The sequence below is a fragment of the Rhipicephalus microplus genome, chromosome 5 (genome assembly GCF_043290135.1).
Source record: "Rhipicephalus microplus isolate Deutch F79 chromosome 5, USDA_Rmic, whole genome shotgun sequence".
Lineage (NCBI taxonomy): Eukaryota > Metazoa > Arthropoda > Arachnida > Ixodida > Ixodidae > Rhipicephalus > Rhipicephalus microplus.
This window is the reverse complement of record NC_134704.1, coordinates 39,356,755-39,375,517: the sequence shown is the minus strand read 5'-3', so window position 1 is coordinate 39,375,517 and position 18,763 is coordinate 39,356,755. Positions and strand designations below refer to the sequence as shown.

At 43.4% G+C, this 18,763-nt stretch overlaps 1 protein-coding gene and 1 non-coding gene across 2 annotated transcripts in view; both read right to left on the bottom strand.

The window, feature by feature from the left end:
• LOC142817475 (glutamate receptor ionotropic, kainate 2-like) overlaps nt 1-18,763 on the bottom strand; it is a 52,463-nt gene that overhangs the window by 32,481 nt on the left and 1,219 nt on the right. The window contains exons 3-5 of the mRNA XM_075894489.1: nt 15,749-15,853; nt 14,996-15,088; nt 2,717-2,908 (exon numbers count right to left, since the gene is read on the bottom strand). Coding sequence (XP_075750604.1) covers nt 2,717-2,908; nt 14,996-15,088; nt 15,749-15,853 — 390 coding nt within the window. The remainder of the gene's footprint in view (nt 1-2,716; nt 2,909-14,995; nt 15,089-15,748; nt 15,854-18,763) is intronic.
• Nucleotides 17,395-17,466, bottom strand: TRNAT-UGU (transfer RNA threonine (anticodon UGU)). Its single transcript has one exon. It is a non-coding gene; the product is annotated as a tRNA-Thr (tRNA).

Here is an 18,763-nt window from a genome sequence, read left to right as displayed (position 1 = left end):
GAGGGCAGTCAGGTTTAACTTGATCGTCCCCTAGTGGGCCTAGCCAGTTGACGTCGAGTTAATTCATACCTATTGTCGATGTATTGAAGTTGTTTCACTCACTCACTCACTCACTCACTCACTCACCTAACCTGGTTTTTAATCACTTCCAAGGTGCAAAGTAGTGCAACCTTTCTGCACCACACCTTGCTTTGCAAGGCCTCCGTGATTGGCTTACATTTGAACAAGCTACGACGTGATGTGATGACGTCATCATCTGACTGCATGGTATGGGGCATCACGATAACGTCGTAGTGACGAAATGAAGACGTCACATATTTTGGAGATCTGTGCGATGCTACATGGGGATCTTCATGAAATAATGTGACGATGTTATATATATATATATATATATATATATATATATATATATATATATATATATATATATATATAATATATATCCGTTTCTCGTGTTGATGCCACCAACTACGACTGTAAACTTTTCTCTTTGAGGCTTTCGCCTAAATAGGGCGCCGGTAACTGCAGTAGACCTTAGAGTGGTCGAACATAGCGCATCAAAAACGCAAAATGTCATAAAACATCCTCTCTCCCCACCCCCCCCAAAAAAAGACAGGGCATAACGAATACGCAGCTTGTTCACTGAGATAACTTATTACAACCACTGTGTCGGAGCAGAACGAAAACCCAAAACAAAAACCAAAGCAAAAAAAGATTTTCACAAGAACGAAAACGTAACCGAAACGTTATCTATTATTTCGTTCCGGAGTGAAATCAAAATTTTTTTTCAACACAATTTTTGTTCCCACGGAAACTTCGCAATCCGACATATTCGAGGTCATGCAACGTGAGCAATAATGCCCATCTCAGAGTATAAGACTGACGCTATTACATAAAAGAATTTGAAGGCAAGGCAGCGTTGAAATTGTGAAAAAAAAAAAACAGTGGCAACCAGTGATTCTTACACTCAAGACTTGGCACTGCGCCGTGCTATATAGCGGGCTTCAGAAATTAGGCGCCTTCTTCTTCTAACAATGACTACAACCACAACTGAGACAAGTGGACTTTCGTGTACCTGTGACGCAGGCCAGCAAGGGGAGGGCATTCTCTGCGCGGAAAGTTGTTTTATATGAATAGTGCTCTCGCATATCAAAGCTACGCTGCATGAGGGGCTGTTCCCGATATCATACTTAATGCCTTGACACAAGCATTAAAATTTGCTTTCAATTTAGAGAAATTCACTTTTGACAAAGTATATTATAAATTTGAAAGGCGCTGATGTGCGCTGATTCGTGGCAATTCTAGGTACACTGAGTAGTGCTCCGGTTGAAAACGTGATAAGCTGTTCTACCCTTGGGCTACAGGGACACTAAAGGCAAATATCAAGTCGACGTTTATTGTTGAATTGCAGTCCAGAAACCTTGTAGTGTTACTTTTGTGCCAAAGAAGTGTTAATTTTGAAATGAAATCACGTTTTAGTGGTCCGCATTAAGTTAGCGCACTTCAAGCTATTCGCCTCCAGCGGAACGTGTCACGTCAATGTTGCCGTGCACAACGTGGCCTGGCTTTACTGCGCGGCCGCCAACACTAGTAGCATCAGAAGGAAAGCAGAGGGAGGCACAGCAGTAACAACGGCCACTGAATAATTTCCTGCCATTGGCTCCGAGATGGCACACGTGCTTGGTTAAACTGGGTTCCACGAGATGGCACAACCTGTCCAGTTTAACCAGGCGAAAATTGAACTTTTTAACCACTCGCGCCATTTCCCATAGTAATCTCCGGTGGTTGTTTTTTTTATAAAAAATAGAAACGAACAAGCAGTATTTTATTACGTCTCTTGATGCACAGAAGATTTTTTATTTAGTGAAGCTAGTTTAATTACTAGTGAATAATTTTGGTCTGTAACTCTGACGTCATATGGATAATTTTGCGAGTGTCCAACTGCGGCGCATGTGTTATCGCGAATTCATCCTGATTTATCGACAAGTATGGCATTGCTGTTGATAGTATTGTCGTTTTAGACGTTGTCATACACTGAGCATTCACTCTCATGTATACTATTATTTGACTTTAGTGCCCTTTAAGAGGCGTGTACGTGACTGTGTGACAAATGCAATATATAGTCATCGTTACTCTTTAACATCAAATTTTTTCATGCAAATAAGTAACGTTAGGAAACAATACGCAACATTTTTCCTCAGTCCGAAACAGAAACAGAATGGAACTTTTTGCAGTGGAATGAAACTAAAACCTGAACGAAAAGCACTTCGTTCCACCACCATGCTCAGAATGATCCTGACTGCAGTTTTACCGTGAAAATTTTATTAACCTTCAAACGTGTTTGTGTGCAAGTATACGAGAAGTCTGTACAATGCATAGTATTGTTTTTCTAAGGCGTAACTCGGAGAGTATCTGGATAGTAACATGGGATTCATTCTAGTCTCAATTCAGCTGTATGTTGTGCGGGCAATAAAATTCAGGCAACAACAAACGTGAAGCGCGTGCGCATTGTCTTATATCCAGGCCTCAGCGGTTGCGTTTCAGTGAAAGTAAAATGGCAGAGGACCATGTGCTGTGTGATCTTAAGGCACGTTGTATGACACCAGATGGTCAAAATTTTCGGACTCTTCCACTACGGCGTCTCTTGTAATCATATCTCTATTCTGAAACGTAAAATCCCAGATGTTATTAAAACAGATGCATAGTGGGCACTTACGCCAGCTATTACGTCGCCGATCATTCCGCTCCAGTGTCCCGTATCGTTTGGTGCACCGCGCGCACCGTCACTCATAACGTGAAGCTCGTACTTGAAGTTCAGTTCCTGCGACAACTTGTCAAGCAGGTCGACGCAGAAGCCACTGTAGACGCTCTTGCCGTCCACTTCGTTCACCATCATAAATGGACTCACCTGCATTGGAGAAGGGTTTCGCTGAATGTCGGCGGCAGGTCATAACTAGAAACACAAGGCTGGCAGACAAACCACTTCGCTTCTAAACCTTAGGTGCTTGATTAGATTAGGTCAGGTCAAGTGAGTTTACGTTAAATTATGTTAGTCAGACTGAGGCAAAGTACATATATGTACTTTGCCTTAGTCTTCATCGTATACGATCAAGGCGAAATGCTAAATCCGTGTGAGCTTCGAAATTTGGGATCATTTATAAAGGACCCTGTCACACTTTACAACTAACCATCGAATGGTTTGGTTATAGGAGTTTAATATCTCCCGAATCTACCATCCCCATTTGTTAAAGAATTGGCGCAGTACGAAGATATTTGTTTTACGCTGCAATTGCTTTCGCTCCTCTCTAGTTCCGACGAGACCACTGGAAGCTTAGAAGGGCAGGATGAAGAGAGAGAGAGTGAGAAAAGGAAAGGCCGGGAGGTTAACCAGATATTGGCATCTGGTTTGCTACCCAGCGCTGGGGGTGGGGAAGTAGGGGCAAGAAAGAGGGGTTAGATAGAGGAAAAAAAACAAAAAAACACACGCGCACTCATAAAAACAAAAACGAAAACACACACAGGAAGGGCGTCCCAGCTACAACCGTTCAGCAAGGCCGGTCAATCGCAAAAAGTGCAGCAGCGCTTTCAGGGCCCTCTTCTGTGAAGTCGCAACCTGACGATACTGCAGAATTTCCTGCTCCGACAGAGGCTGATCATCTAATTTGTTGAGTTCCCTGCGAAGGCATAGTCGCCGCCTACTATACGCTAGGCACTCACAAAGAACATGTTGAATGGTTTCCTCCTTGCCACAGTGGCCACAGGCTGCGGTGTCGGCCATCCCAATGCGGAAAGCGTAGGCGTTGGTAAATGCAACGCCCAACCACAGCCTACATAACAGGGTCTGGTCTGCTCGGCGAAGCCTCGACGGGACTTGAAGACTTAGCGTAGGGTCAAGCGAGTACAGTCGGGCATGCTTGAAGTGCGGCTGATTCCATTGCGATGTGGTTTGCCGGCGAGCAAGTCTGCGGAGCTCTCGTGCAGCATCCGTCCTAGAAAGTGGTAGTCGCAGTTTATGATCTTCTGTGTGGGCTGAGCGGGCAGCTTGATCGGCCCGTTCATTGCCGATGATTCCGCAGTGACTGGGCAACCACTGAAATGTAATTTGGTGCCCTTTCTCAGTCAGGTGGTGTATAACCTCTGCTATCTCTAGTACCAGCTGCTCGTGTGGTCCACGGCGTAAGGCTGATAGTAGAGACTGCAGTGCCGCCTTCGAGTCGCAGAAAATAGTCCACTTGCGTGTAGGTTGATCAACTACAAATTGCAACGCGGCCCGAAGTGCTGCCAATTCTGCTGCCGTTGATGTTGTTGCGTGAGATGTCTTGAATTTAATTGTCGTGGCCAACCTTGGTATCACTACTGCTCCTGTAGAGCTGTCCGGCTGAACCGATCCGTCAGTGTAGATATGTGTGGAGTCTTGATATTTCTCATACAAGAGAAGTAGTGTGAGCTGTTTAAGAGCCGGTGACGACAAATTGGCCTTTTTCTCGACGCCAGGTATGTTAATATTAATCATTGGTTGAGCGAGGCACCATGGCGGAGTCACAGGTCTAGCGGCAGGAGAGAACGAAGTTGGGATCGACTCATCATGTGCGGTCACTGTTTTGCAGTAAGATGTGCATGGTCGGACCACTGGTAGAGAGGCTAGGTGATGTCGAGGGGTTCGAGCAAGGTGTCGTATATGTGTCCTCAGCACTTCCACATTAATGTGGGTCTTGATGAGGTTGTCCCTTGTGATGGCGATAGTTGCCGCTGTTGACGCACTTTGGGGCAAGCCTAAACATATCCGGAGTGCTTGAGCCTGGACACTTTGAAGCATTCGTATGCTTGTTTTACTTGCGTTGGTTAACACAGGTAGGCTGTACCGAAGGAATCCAAGGAAAATAAACCTGTATAGTCGCAACATAGCAGTTGTGGACATTCCCCAGTTCTTTCCAGCGAAGAACTTGAACAAATGACAGATGCCTGTCAATCGCCTTTTCATGTATGATACATGTAGCTCCATGAGAGGTCTCTGTCAATTATAACACCTAGGAACTTGTATGATTGGAGGTGACGTATTCTTTCGCTGTTTATCAGAACGCTGTAGTTATGCATTGGTTTGCGCGTAAATGCCACTAGTGCACATTTCTCAGAGGAAATTTCCAGACCTCGTTGACGGAGGTAAATAGCAACTTGAGTGGCAGCTCTCTGAATTCGCGCTCGCAGCTGTAGACGTGTTACTGCAGACGTCCAAACGCAGATGTCGTCCGCGTACATTGACAATCTGACAGTACTTGGCAGATGCTCATTGAGAGCTATTAGCGTCAGGTTGAATAGTACAGGGCTAAGTATGCCACCCTGGGGAACACCACGGTGGCTGTAATGTAGCGAAGTGTCACCATCCTCGGTTCTCACGAAAAAGGATCGCTCAGAGAGATAGCTGCGTAGCCACTGAAACATCCGACCACCCACTCCTACCTCCTTGAGAGCGGTGAGGACAGCTTCATGTGTGACGTTATCGTACGCCCCTTTAACATCAAGAAATAAAGAAGCGCAGAGACGCTTACGGCCTTTTTCGTGTTGCACGTAGCTGACCAGGTCTATGACGCTATCAATTGATGACCGGCCACGGCGAAATCCCGTCATAGCGTCCGGGTAGATGTTGTGATGCTCCAGGAACCATTCTAGCCGTCCAAGTACCATCCTCTCCATCACTTTGCCCAAGCAACTAGCCAGTGCAATCGGGCGGTATGATGTGAGCACCAATGGTGACTTGCCAGGCTTCAGTAATGGAACCAAACGGCTGGTCTTCCAGTTAACTGGGAGGGTGCCCTCTCGCCACGAGTCGTTGTATATCTCGAGGAGGGCACTCCTCGCACGCTCACCAAGGTGACACAGTGCTCTGTATGATATTCCATCAGGCCCGGGTGCTGATGTCCGTCTACACAAAGCCAGTGCTGCTTTAAGCTCATGAATAGAAAAAAATTGGTCCATGTGGTGATCGTGTGATGTCGTGCCACCACATGAGAGCGTGGAGATGTTGGGATCTGCCAGTTGACCAGATAAGTTGGCACAGAACTCTTCTGCCACGTCGACCTCCGATCTCTGTTGAGAGAGGGCTAGAGCCTTGAATGGAGACCGCTGAATGGGAGATGTCCGGAGCCCTCTTATTGTCCTCCACAAGTGTGATAAAGGCTTGCGAGGATCTAACGAAGCGCAGAAGGCTGCCCAAAGTTGTGACTCTAGCTTGTCTATGCGGCGTTGTATCTTCTTCTGAAGTCGTCTAGCGATTGGTAAATCGTCGATTGCTTTCGTGCGTCGGTACCTTCGTTCCGCACGCCGTCGGAGAGCCCGAAGTCGTTCTAATTCCACATCAAATTCGGTTACTCTCGAAGAGCATGTGAGGGTGCACACTGTGTCTTGCACTGTGGACTTGATCACCTCTTCTAAGTCAAATGAGGTGTTCTCTTGGCAGCGTTCTTCCATGAGAGATTCAAACTTGGTCCAGTCCACTCTTTGGATAGTTTCGCGTACCTTGCAAGGTGATAATCCTCTGATCTTGACATATGTGGGAATGTGGTCGCTTCCATGTGTTTCTATGTCCGCAAACCATCCGGCACATCTGACGAGACCTCGAGAAACAAAAGCCAAGTCAAGGCAACTGCTGTATCCAGGGCCACGTAAAAATGTTGGGCTGCCATCATTTAACAAGCACAGCTCGTTGTCTGAAGCAAACGTTATCAGACTTCTACCCTTTGCGCTGATCTTCGGGCTCCCCCATAGCGTATGGTGGGCGTTGAAGTCTCCGATGATCACCCATGGGCCAGGAGTGGATGATAGGATGTGTCCTAGTCTTCTGTGGTCAAATCTACTTGATGGCGACAGGTATGCACCGACAACAGTGACAGTAAGACCCCTCTTCTTAACTGTTAAGCATATATATTGGTTATCGTTGTCAGGTGGTACAGGCCGAATAATGTAGGTCAGGTCACGTCGAATAAACAGCAGGACCTTGCTGTTTCCACTATAACAAGCCGACATAAAGGATTCGAATCCGGAGAGTCTAATAGCGCTCGATAAATTTGGCTCGCAGATGACGATGATGGGAAACATAATGGTGGAAACGAACCGACGGAAATCTGCAATGCGTACGTGATTTCAGTCCCCGTGCATTCCACTGAAAAATTGTTGCTTTTTTGACCTCTTCCCTGAAAGACAGTGGCTGGTGGGCCATTCTCTACTCAAGAGCCGCCAGTACTGGACTCAGAGCGTCCAGTACTTGAAGTGCACTTTTGGCTGACGTTGTGCGCATGTTGTTTAACACCGTGCGAATGGCATTAATTACGGGTCGTAGAAGAGCAATCACTTGCTTATCCAAGTTCCGCTGCTCCTCTGTTGTCGTAGCTTGCTCTGATGAATGCGGCATCTGATGTGGTTCTTCTACAAGTTGCGTGCGCGTAAGTGGCGGCCACTCTTCAGTAGAGAGAGATCTACTTGTTTTCTGTCTTCCATCGTCTGCGTTCGCCGCGGTGTACCCTGCACTGGGCGCCGTTCCCAGATGCGTTGGCTTACTTCTTGTAGTTGACTGCGTTCTTCGCGAAGATCTTCGACGGTGACGTCGTCGTCTTCGCCGGACTTTTTCCGCGGCCTCTTTGTGGGTAGAGCTGTCTCGCACCATTTGTCTAAGAATAGTAAACTCCTTCTTTATGCGTGGACAGTCATTGGAAGATGCACTGTGGGCACCTTGACAATCAGGGCACTTTAGTATGGTTGCGCTGCATTTGTCCTCGGTATGTGGTTCTGAGCATCGGGGGCACACTTCGAAGTTCCTGCACGCTCCCTGCACATGGCCGATCTTCTGGCACTTATGACATCGCATAGGTTTTGGAATAAATGGTCGGACCTGGTGACGAAAGTGGCCAACCTTCACATGGGAGGGGAGACAGTCCCCTTTGAACGTAATTCTCACACAATGTGTGTTACCAAGGCGGCTGACATTCACAATGACGTTATCTTCATTTGCCGGTTTTATTAGCACTGAAAGATCCGAGTCTGGAATTTCAGTGGCGATGCCATAAATGACTCCTGTTGAAGTGGTGCTATCAGCTGGTATTATAGACTTGACATTGATGTTACCCAGTTGCGTTACTTTCTGAAGCGCGTTTAGCGCACGTGGGTTCAGCACATCGATTGCCAAGATGTTCTTTCTTGCGTTTAGACGTATTTCTTTGATCTGATTTGGCGTAATATTCTCGAGATACACAGAGAGCGCTTGCCTGTTCAGCCCGCGTAGACTGTCGGTAGCCTTCAGTGGCACAAACAAGATAGAGTGAGGCCATCGCTGAGGGGCAGTTTTCACGGTAGTCGTGCTTGATGCCGAAGATGCATTGACGATCCGTCGTTTAGCCTTGCGGTACAGGACGGGTTGGAAGCCGTCGTCCGAGGACTCGTCGCTTGATGCGGAGTATGGCTCAGTGTCCTCACTCTCACTAGACGCGTTTCCTCGCTTCCTCGAAGCAGTCCCAGCGGTCGAACCGGACTCGGATGGTGCCCCGTGAGGTTGAACATCCATCACCACGATATATGGGGCGATAGACCCCACAACTGCGGCGAAAAATCCAGAAAAGCACAAAGACGAGCAAGATGTGTTCCGTAAACGAATCACTTCGTCTTCCTCCCTACCCCCTGATCGATAAATAACCGGCAGGATGAAATGGGCAAAAAAAGCTTCGTCATGCACGCGTAATAACCCTAGGCAAATTTTATTCGAATGGGTGGCTTACATTCAATGGAACGGTGAGATTCGCGAACGGGCTTTATTGCGCACTCACACTTAGCAGTCTCCTGTAGTGGTGTCACGCGACTATGCCACTAAAAATGCTCTAATCAGCCAATGGTCGTGAAGTTGAGTGATGGCGCTGTCACCTGGGTATATGGTGTCATTTGTAGAAAGGTTAGAGAACAAGTTTCAGCTCACTTTGAAGAGTAATTGTAAATTCCAGAAAAAGAGCTGTGCTATAATGTAGGGCTCGCGTGTTCACAGGAGGCTCGTTTACCAATCGGCAGGGTTTTTTGACCATGCTGAAAAGTGTCTCAGAGCCCATTTAAAGAAACACAGGAGGTCCAAATTTCCAGAGCCTTCCACTGGGGTGTCTCTCTTGTTCATGCTGTGGTTTTCAGGCGCAAAGCCCTAAGAATTATTACGGTAAGGCAGACTTGGATCAGTTTACATTAGGTTAAATAAAGTTTGGTTATACTTTGGCTCTCATGAACGTGGTATGACGTACTTTGGCGTAAACATAATATCTGTAAGTTAAAACATTTTTACCAGATCGCTTGCAGCGCTTACACTTCCCATAACAAGTTGTAGGCGACTAGTAAGTGGAAACGTCATCGTTATGATGGCGTGCCACTAGTGTTGCGTGTGGGCCCGTGAACTCGCAATGTCTAAGACTTTTTAGGGGCAAAGCTCCTTAAGGCGTGGGCTGTGCGCCCCCTCTATGTAGCCACCTCTCGTTTAGTTCTTGCTGTGTTCACTGGATGGCAGTACCATCCCCTGTATGTAGCCACCTCTGGTTTAGTTCTTGCAGCGTTCACTAGATGGCGGTACTTGTAGTTGATGATGAAAGTTGCGAGATGTTGCGAGGTGGCTCGTGTCATTGGTGGAAGGCAATCGTTTGATTTAGTGCGGCGACGTTCGCTAGGGGGAGCGTTGTAATAAAATCGAGTGGGCAAAATGTATGGAGGATTCATGGTTTACCAGGTTCACCTCAGGAGCTTCGCCCACTCATCATCATTCACTTCGTGGATATGACTGCACTTTTTTCTCTTTACAGCACAAATTCTGATAACTATTGCGATAATCTAACAGCACTTACGATATATAACATTGGATGGTGCAATTTTACTAGGACAAACGCTGTGATAAGGTGATTATCCTCGCAGATCAATACAAAAAGGAAAAAAACTAATGAGGATCGCACTGTGGTTCGCCTAGAAATTTCGGTCGAAACATCAAACTGTGCGGAGCAGTTTAAACGCATCGAAAGCCTGCAGGCGTGCTCATTCGTCAGTTCGGAGATAAATGAGGATGCCGCTAATGGAGGTGTCATGTACTTCTGTGCTTGAGATCGGCGTTTCAAGCGACGGAGCTTCCGGCAGAGTTCGGTGGTCGATACAGTTATCGCAGCTGGCAAAAAAAAAAAAACCTTTTGGGGAATTTGACTAGGTCCAACGCACTCGTATAATACGACTGTGCCTCAATTTTCGTCGGCAACTCATTTAGGACGAGTAGTCCAGCTAGCGATTCAACGTCTGCAGCCAGTAATTCATCATCGGTGGGTAGTTTCTGCGCGACAATATGCTTTGTCCAAATTGTATGCGCTAGTTTGTTCATTTTGGATTTAACGGGTTGCAGTGGCTGGTTCAGACGCACTAACCTTGTGGCATCTGACGTATTAGAACGATTACAATAGTCATCACCCGTGACACCTTCAGACATGCTTTCGAAAATACCTCACAATAATGTAGCTCTTGCGTACTCCTACACAGCGGAGTGGTGAAAAGGGTTAGTTTATTTCTCATTAAACTGATTAGAGTGGTTAGGTAAACTAGTGGTTTACCAACTGCAGTCGACCATTTGTCATAGGCACGCAGTTTCTGTGTCATGGCACACCATGCTCAATCTCTCGGGACTAGTTTACCAATTACAGTTATGGATGACTAGGGGTAGCAGTTCATGGCGCCTTAATACAGGTAACTTTTATGCGAATAAATGAAGTTGAATTCAATGTAAGTAATGAGCCTTAACTTGATTTAATGATCTACAACACGTGATATTGCTTTTGAACTATTCCAACTTAGTATAGTTATTATCAATCAATGAACCCACTACATGGCATAAGATGAAGGAGAGATACTTCGTGGATTGCCACCAGGCAAGCATTTTTCTCGTATGGCGCAGTTTATACTATTTTTTTTGTTTCATTGAAGCCACAATATTGTGATTCATGCCAAGGTGTTCTTCCGCCATGTTTCCTTCGGGTTGCACGTAGGTAGTTCTTATAAAAACAAGAGCAGGTATATTTATTTAAGGTGTAGTTTTTGATGATGTCACGTGGGCTGTTCGTGATTCATAAATAAAAATAATGAGGCACAAATGAACCACGGATTTCCTTTAGTGGCCTGTGAAAGTCATAGGGGTGCCACTACTTAGCACAAATGGAGTATAAACGCGTGCATTTCAGGAATAGAGCGATTAGAAACGCAGAATTTGGGAGGTAGGAAAGAAAGATAAACTTCATTGACTCTAAAATTTAAACAGGTTCAAAACAAATCTACTAGGGTGATACAAACATAAATACAATGGTATATAGGAGTATTTATAAAAGTATTGTAAGCAGTAGCTAAATAAGCAGAAATGTTCAGGTTCAGTCACTTACAAACAAAGGGTGAGAAGGTACAAGTTACAAACCGGAAGCAAGCAGGGTTCAGCAAGCCGGGTCACTGGGGAGACAAGATTACGAACACATTGCACAAACGTGTGGAATTCTATACAAAGTATGATGAACGAGGCGGTAATTTAGACGGGAAAGTAATTTGGCTCGGACTTTCGCATTGAAGTCGCAATCAATATACGCAGCAGCATTTCTTCCTCAACTCTTCGCGGATGAGGGTACTGCGCTGGTGCGCAATGGATGGACGCGGCGTTTAACCTGTCTCCCTTTCCGGCCATTTCTGCTGACTCATTCATGCGTGGGAAGGACTTAGCGACGAAATATTGCGCTGTCTCAAAACAGCGAGAGCGTGAAGTAGCGGATGAAATCAAAACGTGAAGGTGGCGTGAAATGAGAATATAAGCATCGTAGATGAATAACTCTTATTGCCTGGGTGCCTTAATCCTTCGTCTACTTCTTCATACAGTGACCTTGTGACGTTGTTTGACAGGCAACTAGTCTTTGCAAACCAAGTATGCTGATCAGGGACTGAGATGAATTAACATGTATTATTTGGTCAGAGCAGTGGTGGCTAAGGAACTGCATATTTGACCCTCCTTTTCGCTGTTGCAAACTGAGCGCAAAGATCTGGATGTGCGAAGTTCGTTATCATGGCAACTTGGTGCCTTCTATAATCTAAAAGTGTAGCATGTGTTTATCGATTCAACTGCAGTTTTCTCGCCATGATATAGACTTTTAGAACGTCTCACTGATAAACATTTTACGAAATTCATGTCAGATGATGTGTTGTTTAGAAAGAAATAGCAAATTGCTAGAACCTTCTCAGCATGAGTACAATACGCAATTGGGACGATGCTACTTACAGGAACAGATAGATTTTGTTGTTGTTGTTGTTGCCCCTTCGCACTGGCACATACCCACTATGGGGGATTGGCCATGAAATCTAGAAGTATCCTATATGAGATATATTAAAAGGTTTATCCTTAATGAAAAAACTAATGATGTAATAGAAAATAATAATTAACTAAAAAGGAATATTAAACTAAACAAATAATTGAAGATTGAATCAAGAAGAGAAAAGGTGAGGTAATACTACAGTGGAAGACAGAAATTTTGAGTAGACCAGACAATCGAGCTTATCTCACCCGGTCACAATCAAATGAATATGCAAATTTCCTTCAAAATTAGACAAGTGTCTTCAGAAATATATTTAAGCAGGCATTATTATGACATGCGCTTTGATTCTCGAATGAAATTGCATACAGCATCGAATACGCTCCTGTGGCAATGTCCCAAGCTAAAGGCACCGAAACTTAGAACATTATCTGCAGTTAAATTTAAACCTACTGCTTGAAACGGAACAATTAAAAGTCTTTTCCTAATTAATGAATAGTTTTTACATGTTATAAAGTAATGCTCTATTGTTTCCGTTTCTTCACAGAATGGACACAGGGGGGATATCGCCAGACCAGCTCTGTGCAAGTAAAAGTTTAATGGAGGGACACGACATCGAAATTTGGTTAAAATAACTTCTAACTTTTTAGATTGACTCCACTGAGGTTTCCAGGGGTATGTTAGGTGCTGATAGTCCGTATATTTAGTAATATTTTCCATAATATCCGTATAAATAGCCCATTTTCTATATCTGATCGACACTATGTGTTCCGATTCTGGTAGTACCGAGATCACAGGGCCATCAAGTGTGGCTCGAGATAGTGAATCGGCTATTTCATTCAACCGTATGCCACAGTGTCCCGGGACCCAGACTAACTTCAGGAACTTCACATGAGGTGGAACTAATGTTTGTAATGTCGCTAGAGCTCTTGATTGTTCTGAAGCTGTGAGAGTAGTACACAGCGAAAGAGAATCAGTAATTATCATTGCACTCTCTTCGTTTGAAGGAAGTTTTCGTAGCGCTAAAATAATAGCCAGGAGCTCAGCTTCGAAAACCGGAGTGAAGTCTGGTAGTCTTACCGAGAATGACCAACCGAGGTAATCTGAGACGATTCCTACTGCTGCCTTTTCTTTATTCACAGAAGCGTCTGTGGCTATTATGTTCTTTATTTCCGCATGAGCTATGTAGTCTTCTAACCTGTCATTTAAGTAACTCGAAGATTGAAACTTAGATAGTGGGGGAAAAATTTCATCACATTCTATCGTAATATTGTGATTTAATGCTTTGGTTCCAATTACCGATCTGATATCCACCTTTATGCTTTCAAGTTTCTTTTGTACAAAAATAATCTGGGGAGTACGAAAGCGTGGCCAGTGAGCGAGGAAGAAGGCGTCGGGGTCACTAATAAAGGCATATGCAGACCGTCTCGCTGATAAGCCGTAAAATTTCAAGTATGTTTGTACTGTTAAGATACGGAATCGGCAAAGAATAGTTGGTATGCGAGCTTCCTGATATAGTACATTAATAGCGACATACCTGGGGAGTCGCAAACACAACCGTAACGCTTCTCGCTCTAATAGAACTAACGGTTTAATTTTGTACGTAGGGCCACCCGAAAATAATATACACCCAAATTCGAGTATTGGGCGCATGTACATTTTATATATCATTAATAAGGTGTGTCTACGTAACCCATATTTTCTGTTGCTCAACCTTCGCAATAAGCCTGAAGCTCGTTGTGCCTTTGCCACGTTATAGTCTATGTGAGGGCTCCAGTTAAGTTTCTCGTTATAAATAATGCCCAAATATTTGATAGAATCTACTTGTGGAATCGGTTCCTGATTATAAAGTACTGAAATTTGAATAGAATCTGCTATAGGGAACACCAGGAGCGCACTTTTACTGATGTTTAGAGACAATGAAATTGAATGCAGCCAAATTTCAAGAGAATACATGTACTTTTGCAATTTTTGATGCAAAGAATAAATGTCACTATCTGCAACGAAAAATGCAATGTCGTCTGCATAAATGTAGACAGTGATATCTCGTTCAATGGGAATTGAGCTCATCAACACATTGAATAACAGCGGAGATAGGACCGCCCCTTGAGGTACTCCACGTTGCTGTTTGAATTTAGATGAGTGATATCCATCCTTTGCACAATAAAATTCTCTCGATTTTAGGAACTCTGCTACCCAATCAACAATATAACGCGGAAAGTCACATTCGTGTAAAGAATTCAATAAAATTGAGTGCTCAACGCTATCATAAGCTTTAGCTATGTCTAGTGTTACTAGTACCGCGTATTGTCGTCTTTTTCGGGCAAGCTGTATTCGGCTCTCTAAGTCGGCATGAGCACACCAAATTGAGCATTCGCTACGAAAACCTATTTGAAATGGTTTCAATATTAGCTTGTCAGCCATCCAAACTTTTATTCTATTATTGAGAACTCTCTCTATAATTTTGATCAGGTGAGATGTTAGAGAGATTGGTCTGATGTTGTCAATGTTAAAACCTGACCCTTGTTTTTTTAATATGGGAATCACTCTAGCTATTTTCCAGTCATGTGGTATCCAGGCATTGCTTAAGGAATAGTTTATAAGGTTGAGGACGTCGCCGGGTGATATCTGGAATAAAATTTTAATCAGATTTTTTAATTTTTAACAGATAGAACACGTAGTACTTCATCATCCTCGTCATCTTCATCTTCTTCGTCCTCGGTGATGTTTAGGCCAATAGATGGCGACCATGTTCCAATCTACAAGTTTTTTATAGCAGAAAATTATTGGCGGATAACAAACGGCACGCAGTCTTTATTATCCCTTGTTCCCGTTGAAATTGCCGTACACCCCCGTGAACGTCGCAGGACTAGGGTATCCTCTCTAACTAACTACGCTCAATTTAAGTTACATGAAACAAGAACGCCACCTTATTGCCACCAAATAAAAAAATAACGTGTCAAAACCTAATTTGGCATGGTAGGTAGTTTAATTGCAATATTCAGCTGATTTCGCTTATTGAATAGTTCACTTTTTTGTGCAAGGAAGCGAGATTTTATTATTTAGGTGTTCTTTTGCTTTTGTTTTTTGCAAGCTTGAGAAGAGCTTAGTGAGTGTTTAGCTCAAGAGCTCGCACAAAATCATTTTATAAATCAAGTTTCGTTTTTTTATTTACCGCGAAAAATAAATTATAAATATATTCAAATAATTTTTGCCCGTCTTGTAATATTTGTTTGGTATTTCAGGTTATTGAGTGTACCGAAAGCTTTCTCAGTCATGCCTAATTTTTCCTCTTGCTTCAGTGCCAAATGCTTTTCTTTGTCGCTTGAACTAATGCAACAATTGCCACTTGAATGCTGAAAAGATGTGTTTTTCTCTATACAGTGAGACAAATACCACGAAACAAGATTACCACTTACCTCCTCCAGCCCATCGAATCCAAGTTCGCTCACGTAGAGTTTAATGTCAGTTCTCACGCCTTTGTTGTCAAGTTTTACCATTCCTGTAAGTCCATCGAAACTGACCTGTAAATTCAAACCATATTATCGGGTAACCGTTGGGCCATTAAAGTTTATTCAACTCAATTACCAACTCAATGCATGAATTATGACCTGAAATTCGACAGACTACCAAGATCATTATGGTACCATAAGAATTAACAGTCGTGTTCAGAGTCATTTTTATTATTGTGAGGTATGAGAAAAATGATATTATAAGTAAAGTGCCAAGCATTTAGAGAAAAAAAATTGGATGGAAGGAGCAATGAGTTTTAACTGAAATAAGTGTAGGTATATCGGCCACTTTTGTACCGTCTAAAATACTGTATAAATGTGTTATAACACGCGTGTGATTTCGCATAACTGCGTTGATTGAGGAATGAAAACTATCACGTAGGTAAAATTATGGCAAAAATTATACATTTGCGCTAAGAATGATTGTATTACACAGTCGTTCAAAATGGAAGCAATGTTGCTAATCATGCACCACGAAAGCTGCCTTACGCTGTTGAACTATGTTAATACTATGCCTGTATGATCTATGAAAATGACTCTTACGCGATATATGTTTGAGACACAGATGGATAGTGGACACATTTATGTCCTCTTAACAGTTAAGCCTTTTCATCATACCAGCACATATTGATTGGATGATCGAAGGCCCCCACAAAAGCTATGAATTGCAAGAACACTGTAAGCAATGTTTGTTACGTTGCATCAAGGATTCACCCATGAAAGCAGACGTTTTGTAGTGTTGTTATTGGATAGATACAAAAAGGAACCAGAACACTAACAAAAAGTCGCCAAAGTAGTCATGCCATTAAATCTTATCGCCACATTTGTAACCAAATGATAGGAAAGCATCTCTGTGACAAAGATTTTTAATATCAAACAATGAATAGTACCATTTTGAATCAGCAACGAAGCAGTAATAAGAGCACAACTCTTGCCTTGATTCTGTTCTATTCTAATATACTACTATTTCTCCTATTGCTTTCTATTTAAGCCACAGTTACATGGTATATAAAATAGAAAGTTGTAACTCTCGTGCGCCTGCATATTATAGGTCCACGTATGATAAATAGATCAATTCTTAGAAACAGAGTAATATAGGAACATTCCAGCCTACGTTACAAAGTAAAAAGTAAGATTCCAGACAAGCATAATGCGCTTCATCCCTAATAAAACCGGGTAATAACTTTCCATTCTTCCCCAGTGGATGGGCCTTGATAAGCACAAGAATGCTGGCGGAGGGAGGTGAAGAAAGAAAAAGGTGAACGTTAGGCATTTTATTATTGTGATAGCAAATATAGGGACACTATATATATATATATATATATATATATATATATATATATATATATATATATATATATATATATATATATATATATATATATATATATATATATAGCAAGAAGTGTATACTCAAGGGCTCGTCTTTCCGTGTTTTTTACACAGTACTAAAGAGATCTAACAGACAATAATGCCAAGGGAAGTATAGGCGAAGATATTAGAACGAATCGTAAGGTAAATATGAAGAAAGAAAAGTGGGTAAAAAGATAACTTGCCATGGGCAGGATCCGAACCTGCGACCTTCGAATGACACGTTCGATGCTCTACCACTGAGCTACCACGGCAGCTATCCCCCCAGCCACTTTATTGGGTTTATATGTGAATCTAAACGTGGGAGTGTCAGTCAGCGCCACCAGTAGCCATGGCGGCGAGTGTGGCGCACTCTTTTGAGCCTGTTTGGCGTCACGTAGCACGTGAACTTATTACGAGCGGGCAGCTGACCAATAGTCCCCCGTATACAACCTAAAGGCACTAAGTCTGCCAGTACGAGACCCTCGTTAATAAATTAAGGAAAGAAGCGTTTACTTAAGGGCTCGTTTTTCCGTGTTTTTTTTTACACAGTAATAAAGAGATCTAACAGACAATAACACCGAATAAAGTATAGGGGAAGATATTAGACCGAATTGTAAGGTAAATATAAAGAAAGAAAAGTGGGTGAAAAGATAACTTGCCATGGGAAGAATCTGAACCTACCCAGAAGTACCTCTTTCGAAGTTGAAACGGTAAGCTAATTATATCAACCAGTTGCCGCTGTTCTCGGGCGTCTCGGGGGGGGGGGGGGGAGCTCTTGTGTTTTCAGCATTATCAGCAAGATGGCGCAATGAGCACGCCATTTCTGACGCCTACTTTGGCTCGCGAAGAGGGGGATAGTTGACGATCTCTCACGAGCCCTTATCTCCCGGTGGGGAGGATCATACGTCTTGGCTGGTGTTGAGCTTGCACTAAAACGATTCTGTTATAGTTAGGTGGTGCACAGAGGTTATTGCAATCATTGCACAGCCTCCGTTTGCGAAAAGGACGTGCTTTTCAGACACAGCGAAGTAACAACTGAGACGTTTGTTCGCGTTCGTCTTTACCTGTGAGTACGTTTAGTGCGTCATTTCTGCGGGAGAAACGTGGGGAACATTTAGATCGGCTTGCCATTCTGCGAGTGACCTCCCAATTTGTTGCTATCGCATTCACTGCTTCACCTTTGCGGCAAAGCTGTGACTTTATTTATCTGCAAAAAAAAAATGACCACTAAGTAAGCCGAAATAGAAAATCAAGATAACGAAACAGAAGTCTGGCACGAACGTCAAATTTTTGTCGTCAGATGGGTTCGTAAAATAGTCAACTCAGCGCAATGTAGCCGCGACGTACGTAGAGTGTGTCGGGTCGCATGTATGTCAGTGCGTAGAAAAGTATATAATTAGAAGGATGGATTTTCTTTCCGGGCACATTAGTGTGTTTTTTCTCGTCAGTAGGATTACCTGATAAAGCTAGAAAAGTACATAAAACACTATCTCCCGATGCGAGAACCCGTTTGCACATCCTGTCAAGTCCGCTTATTCAATAGTCCTCATGCCGTAATTCATCGATGCG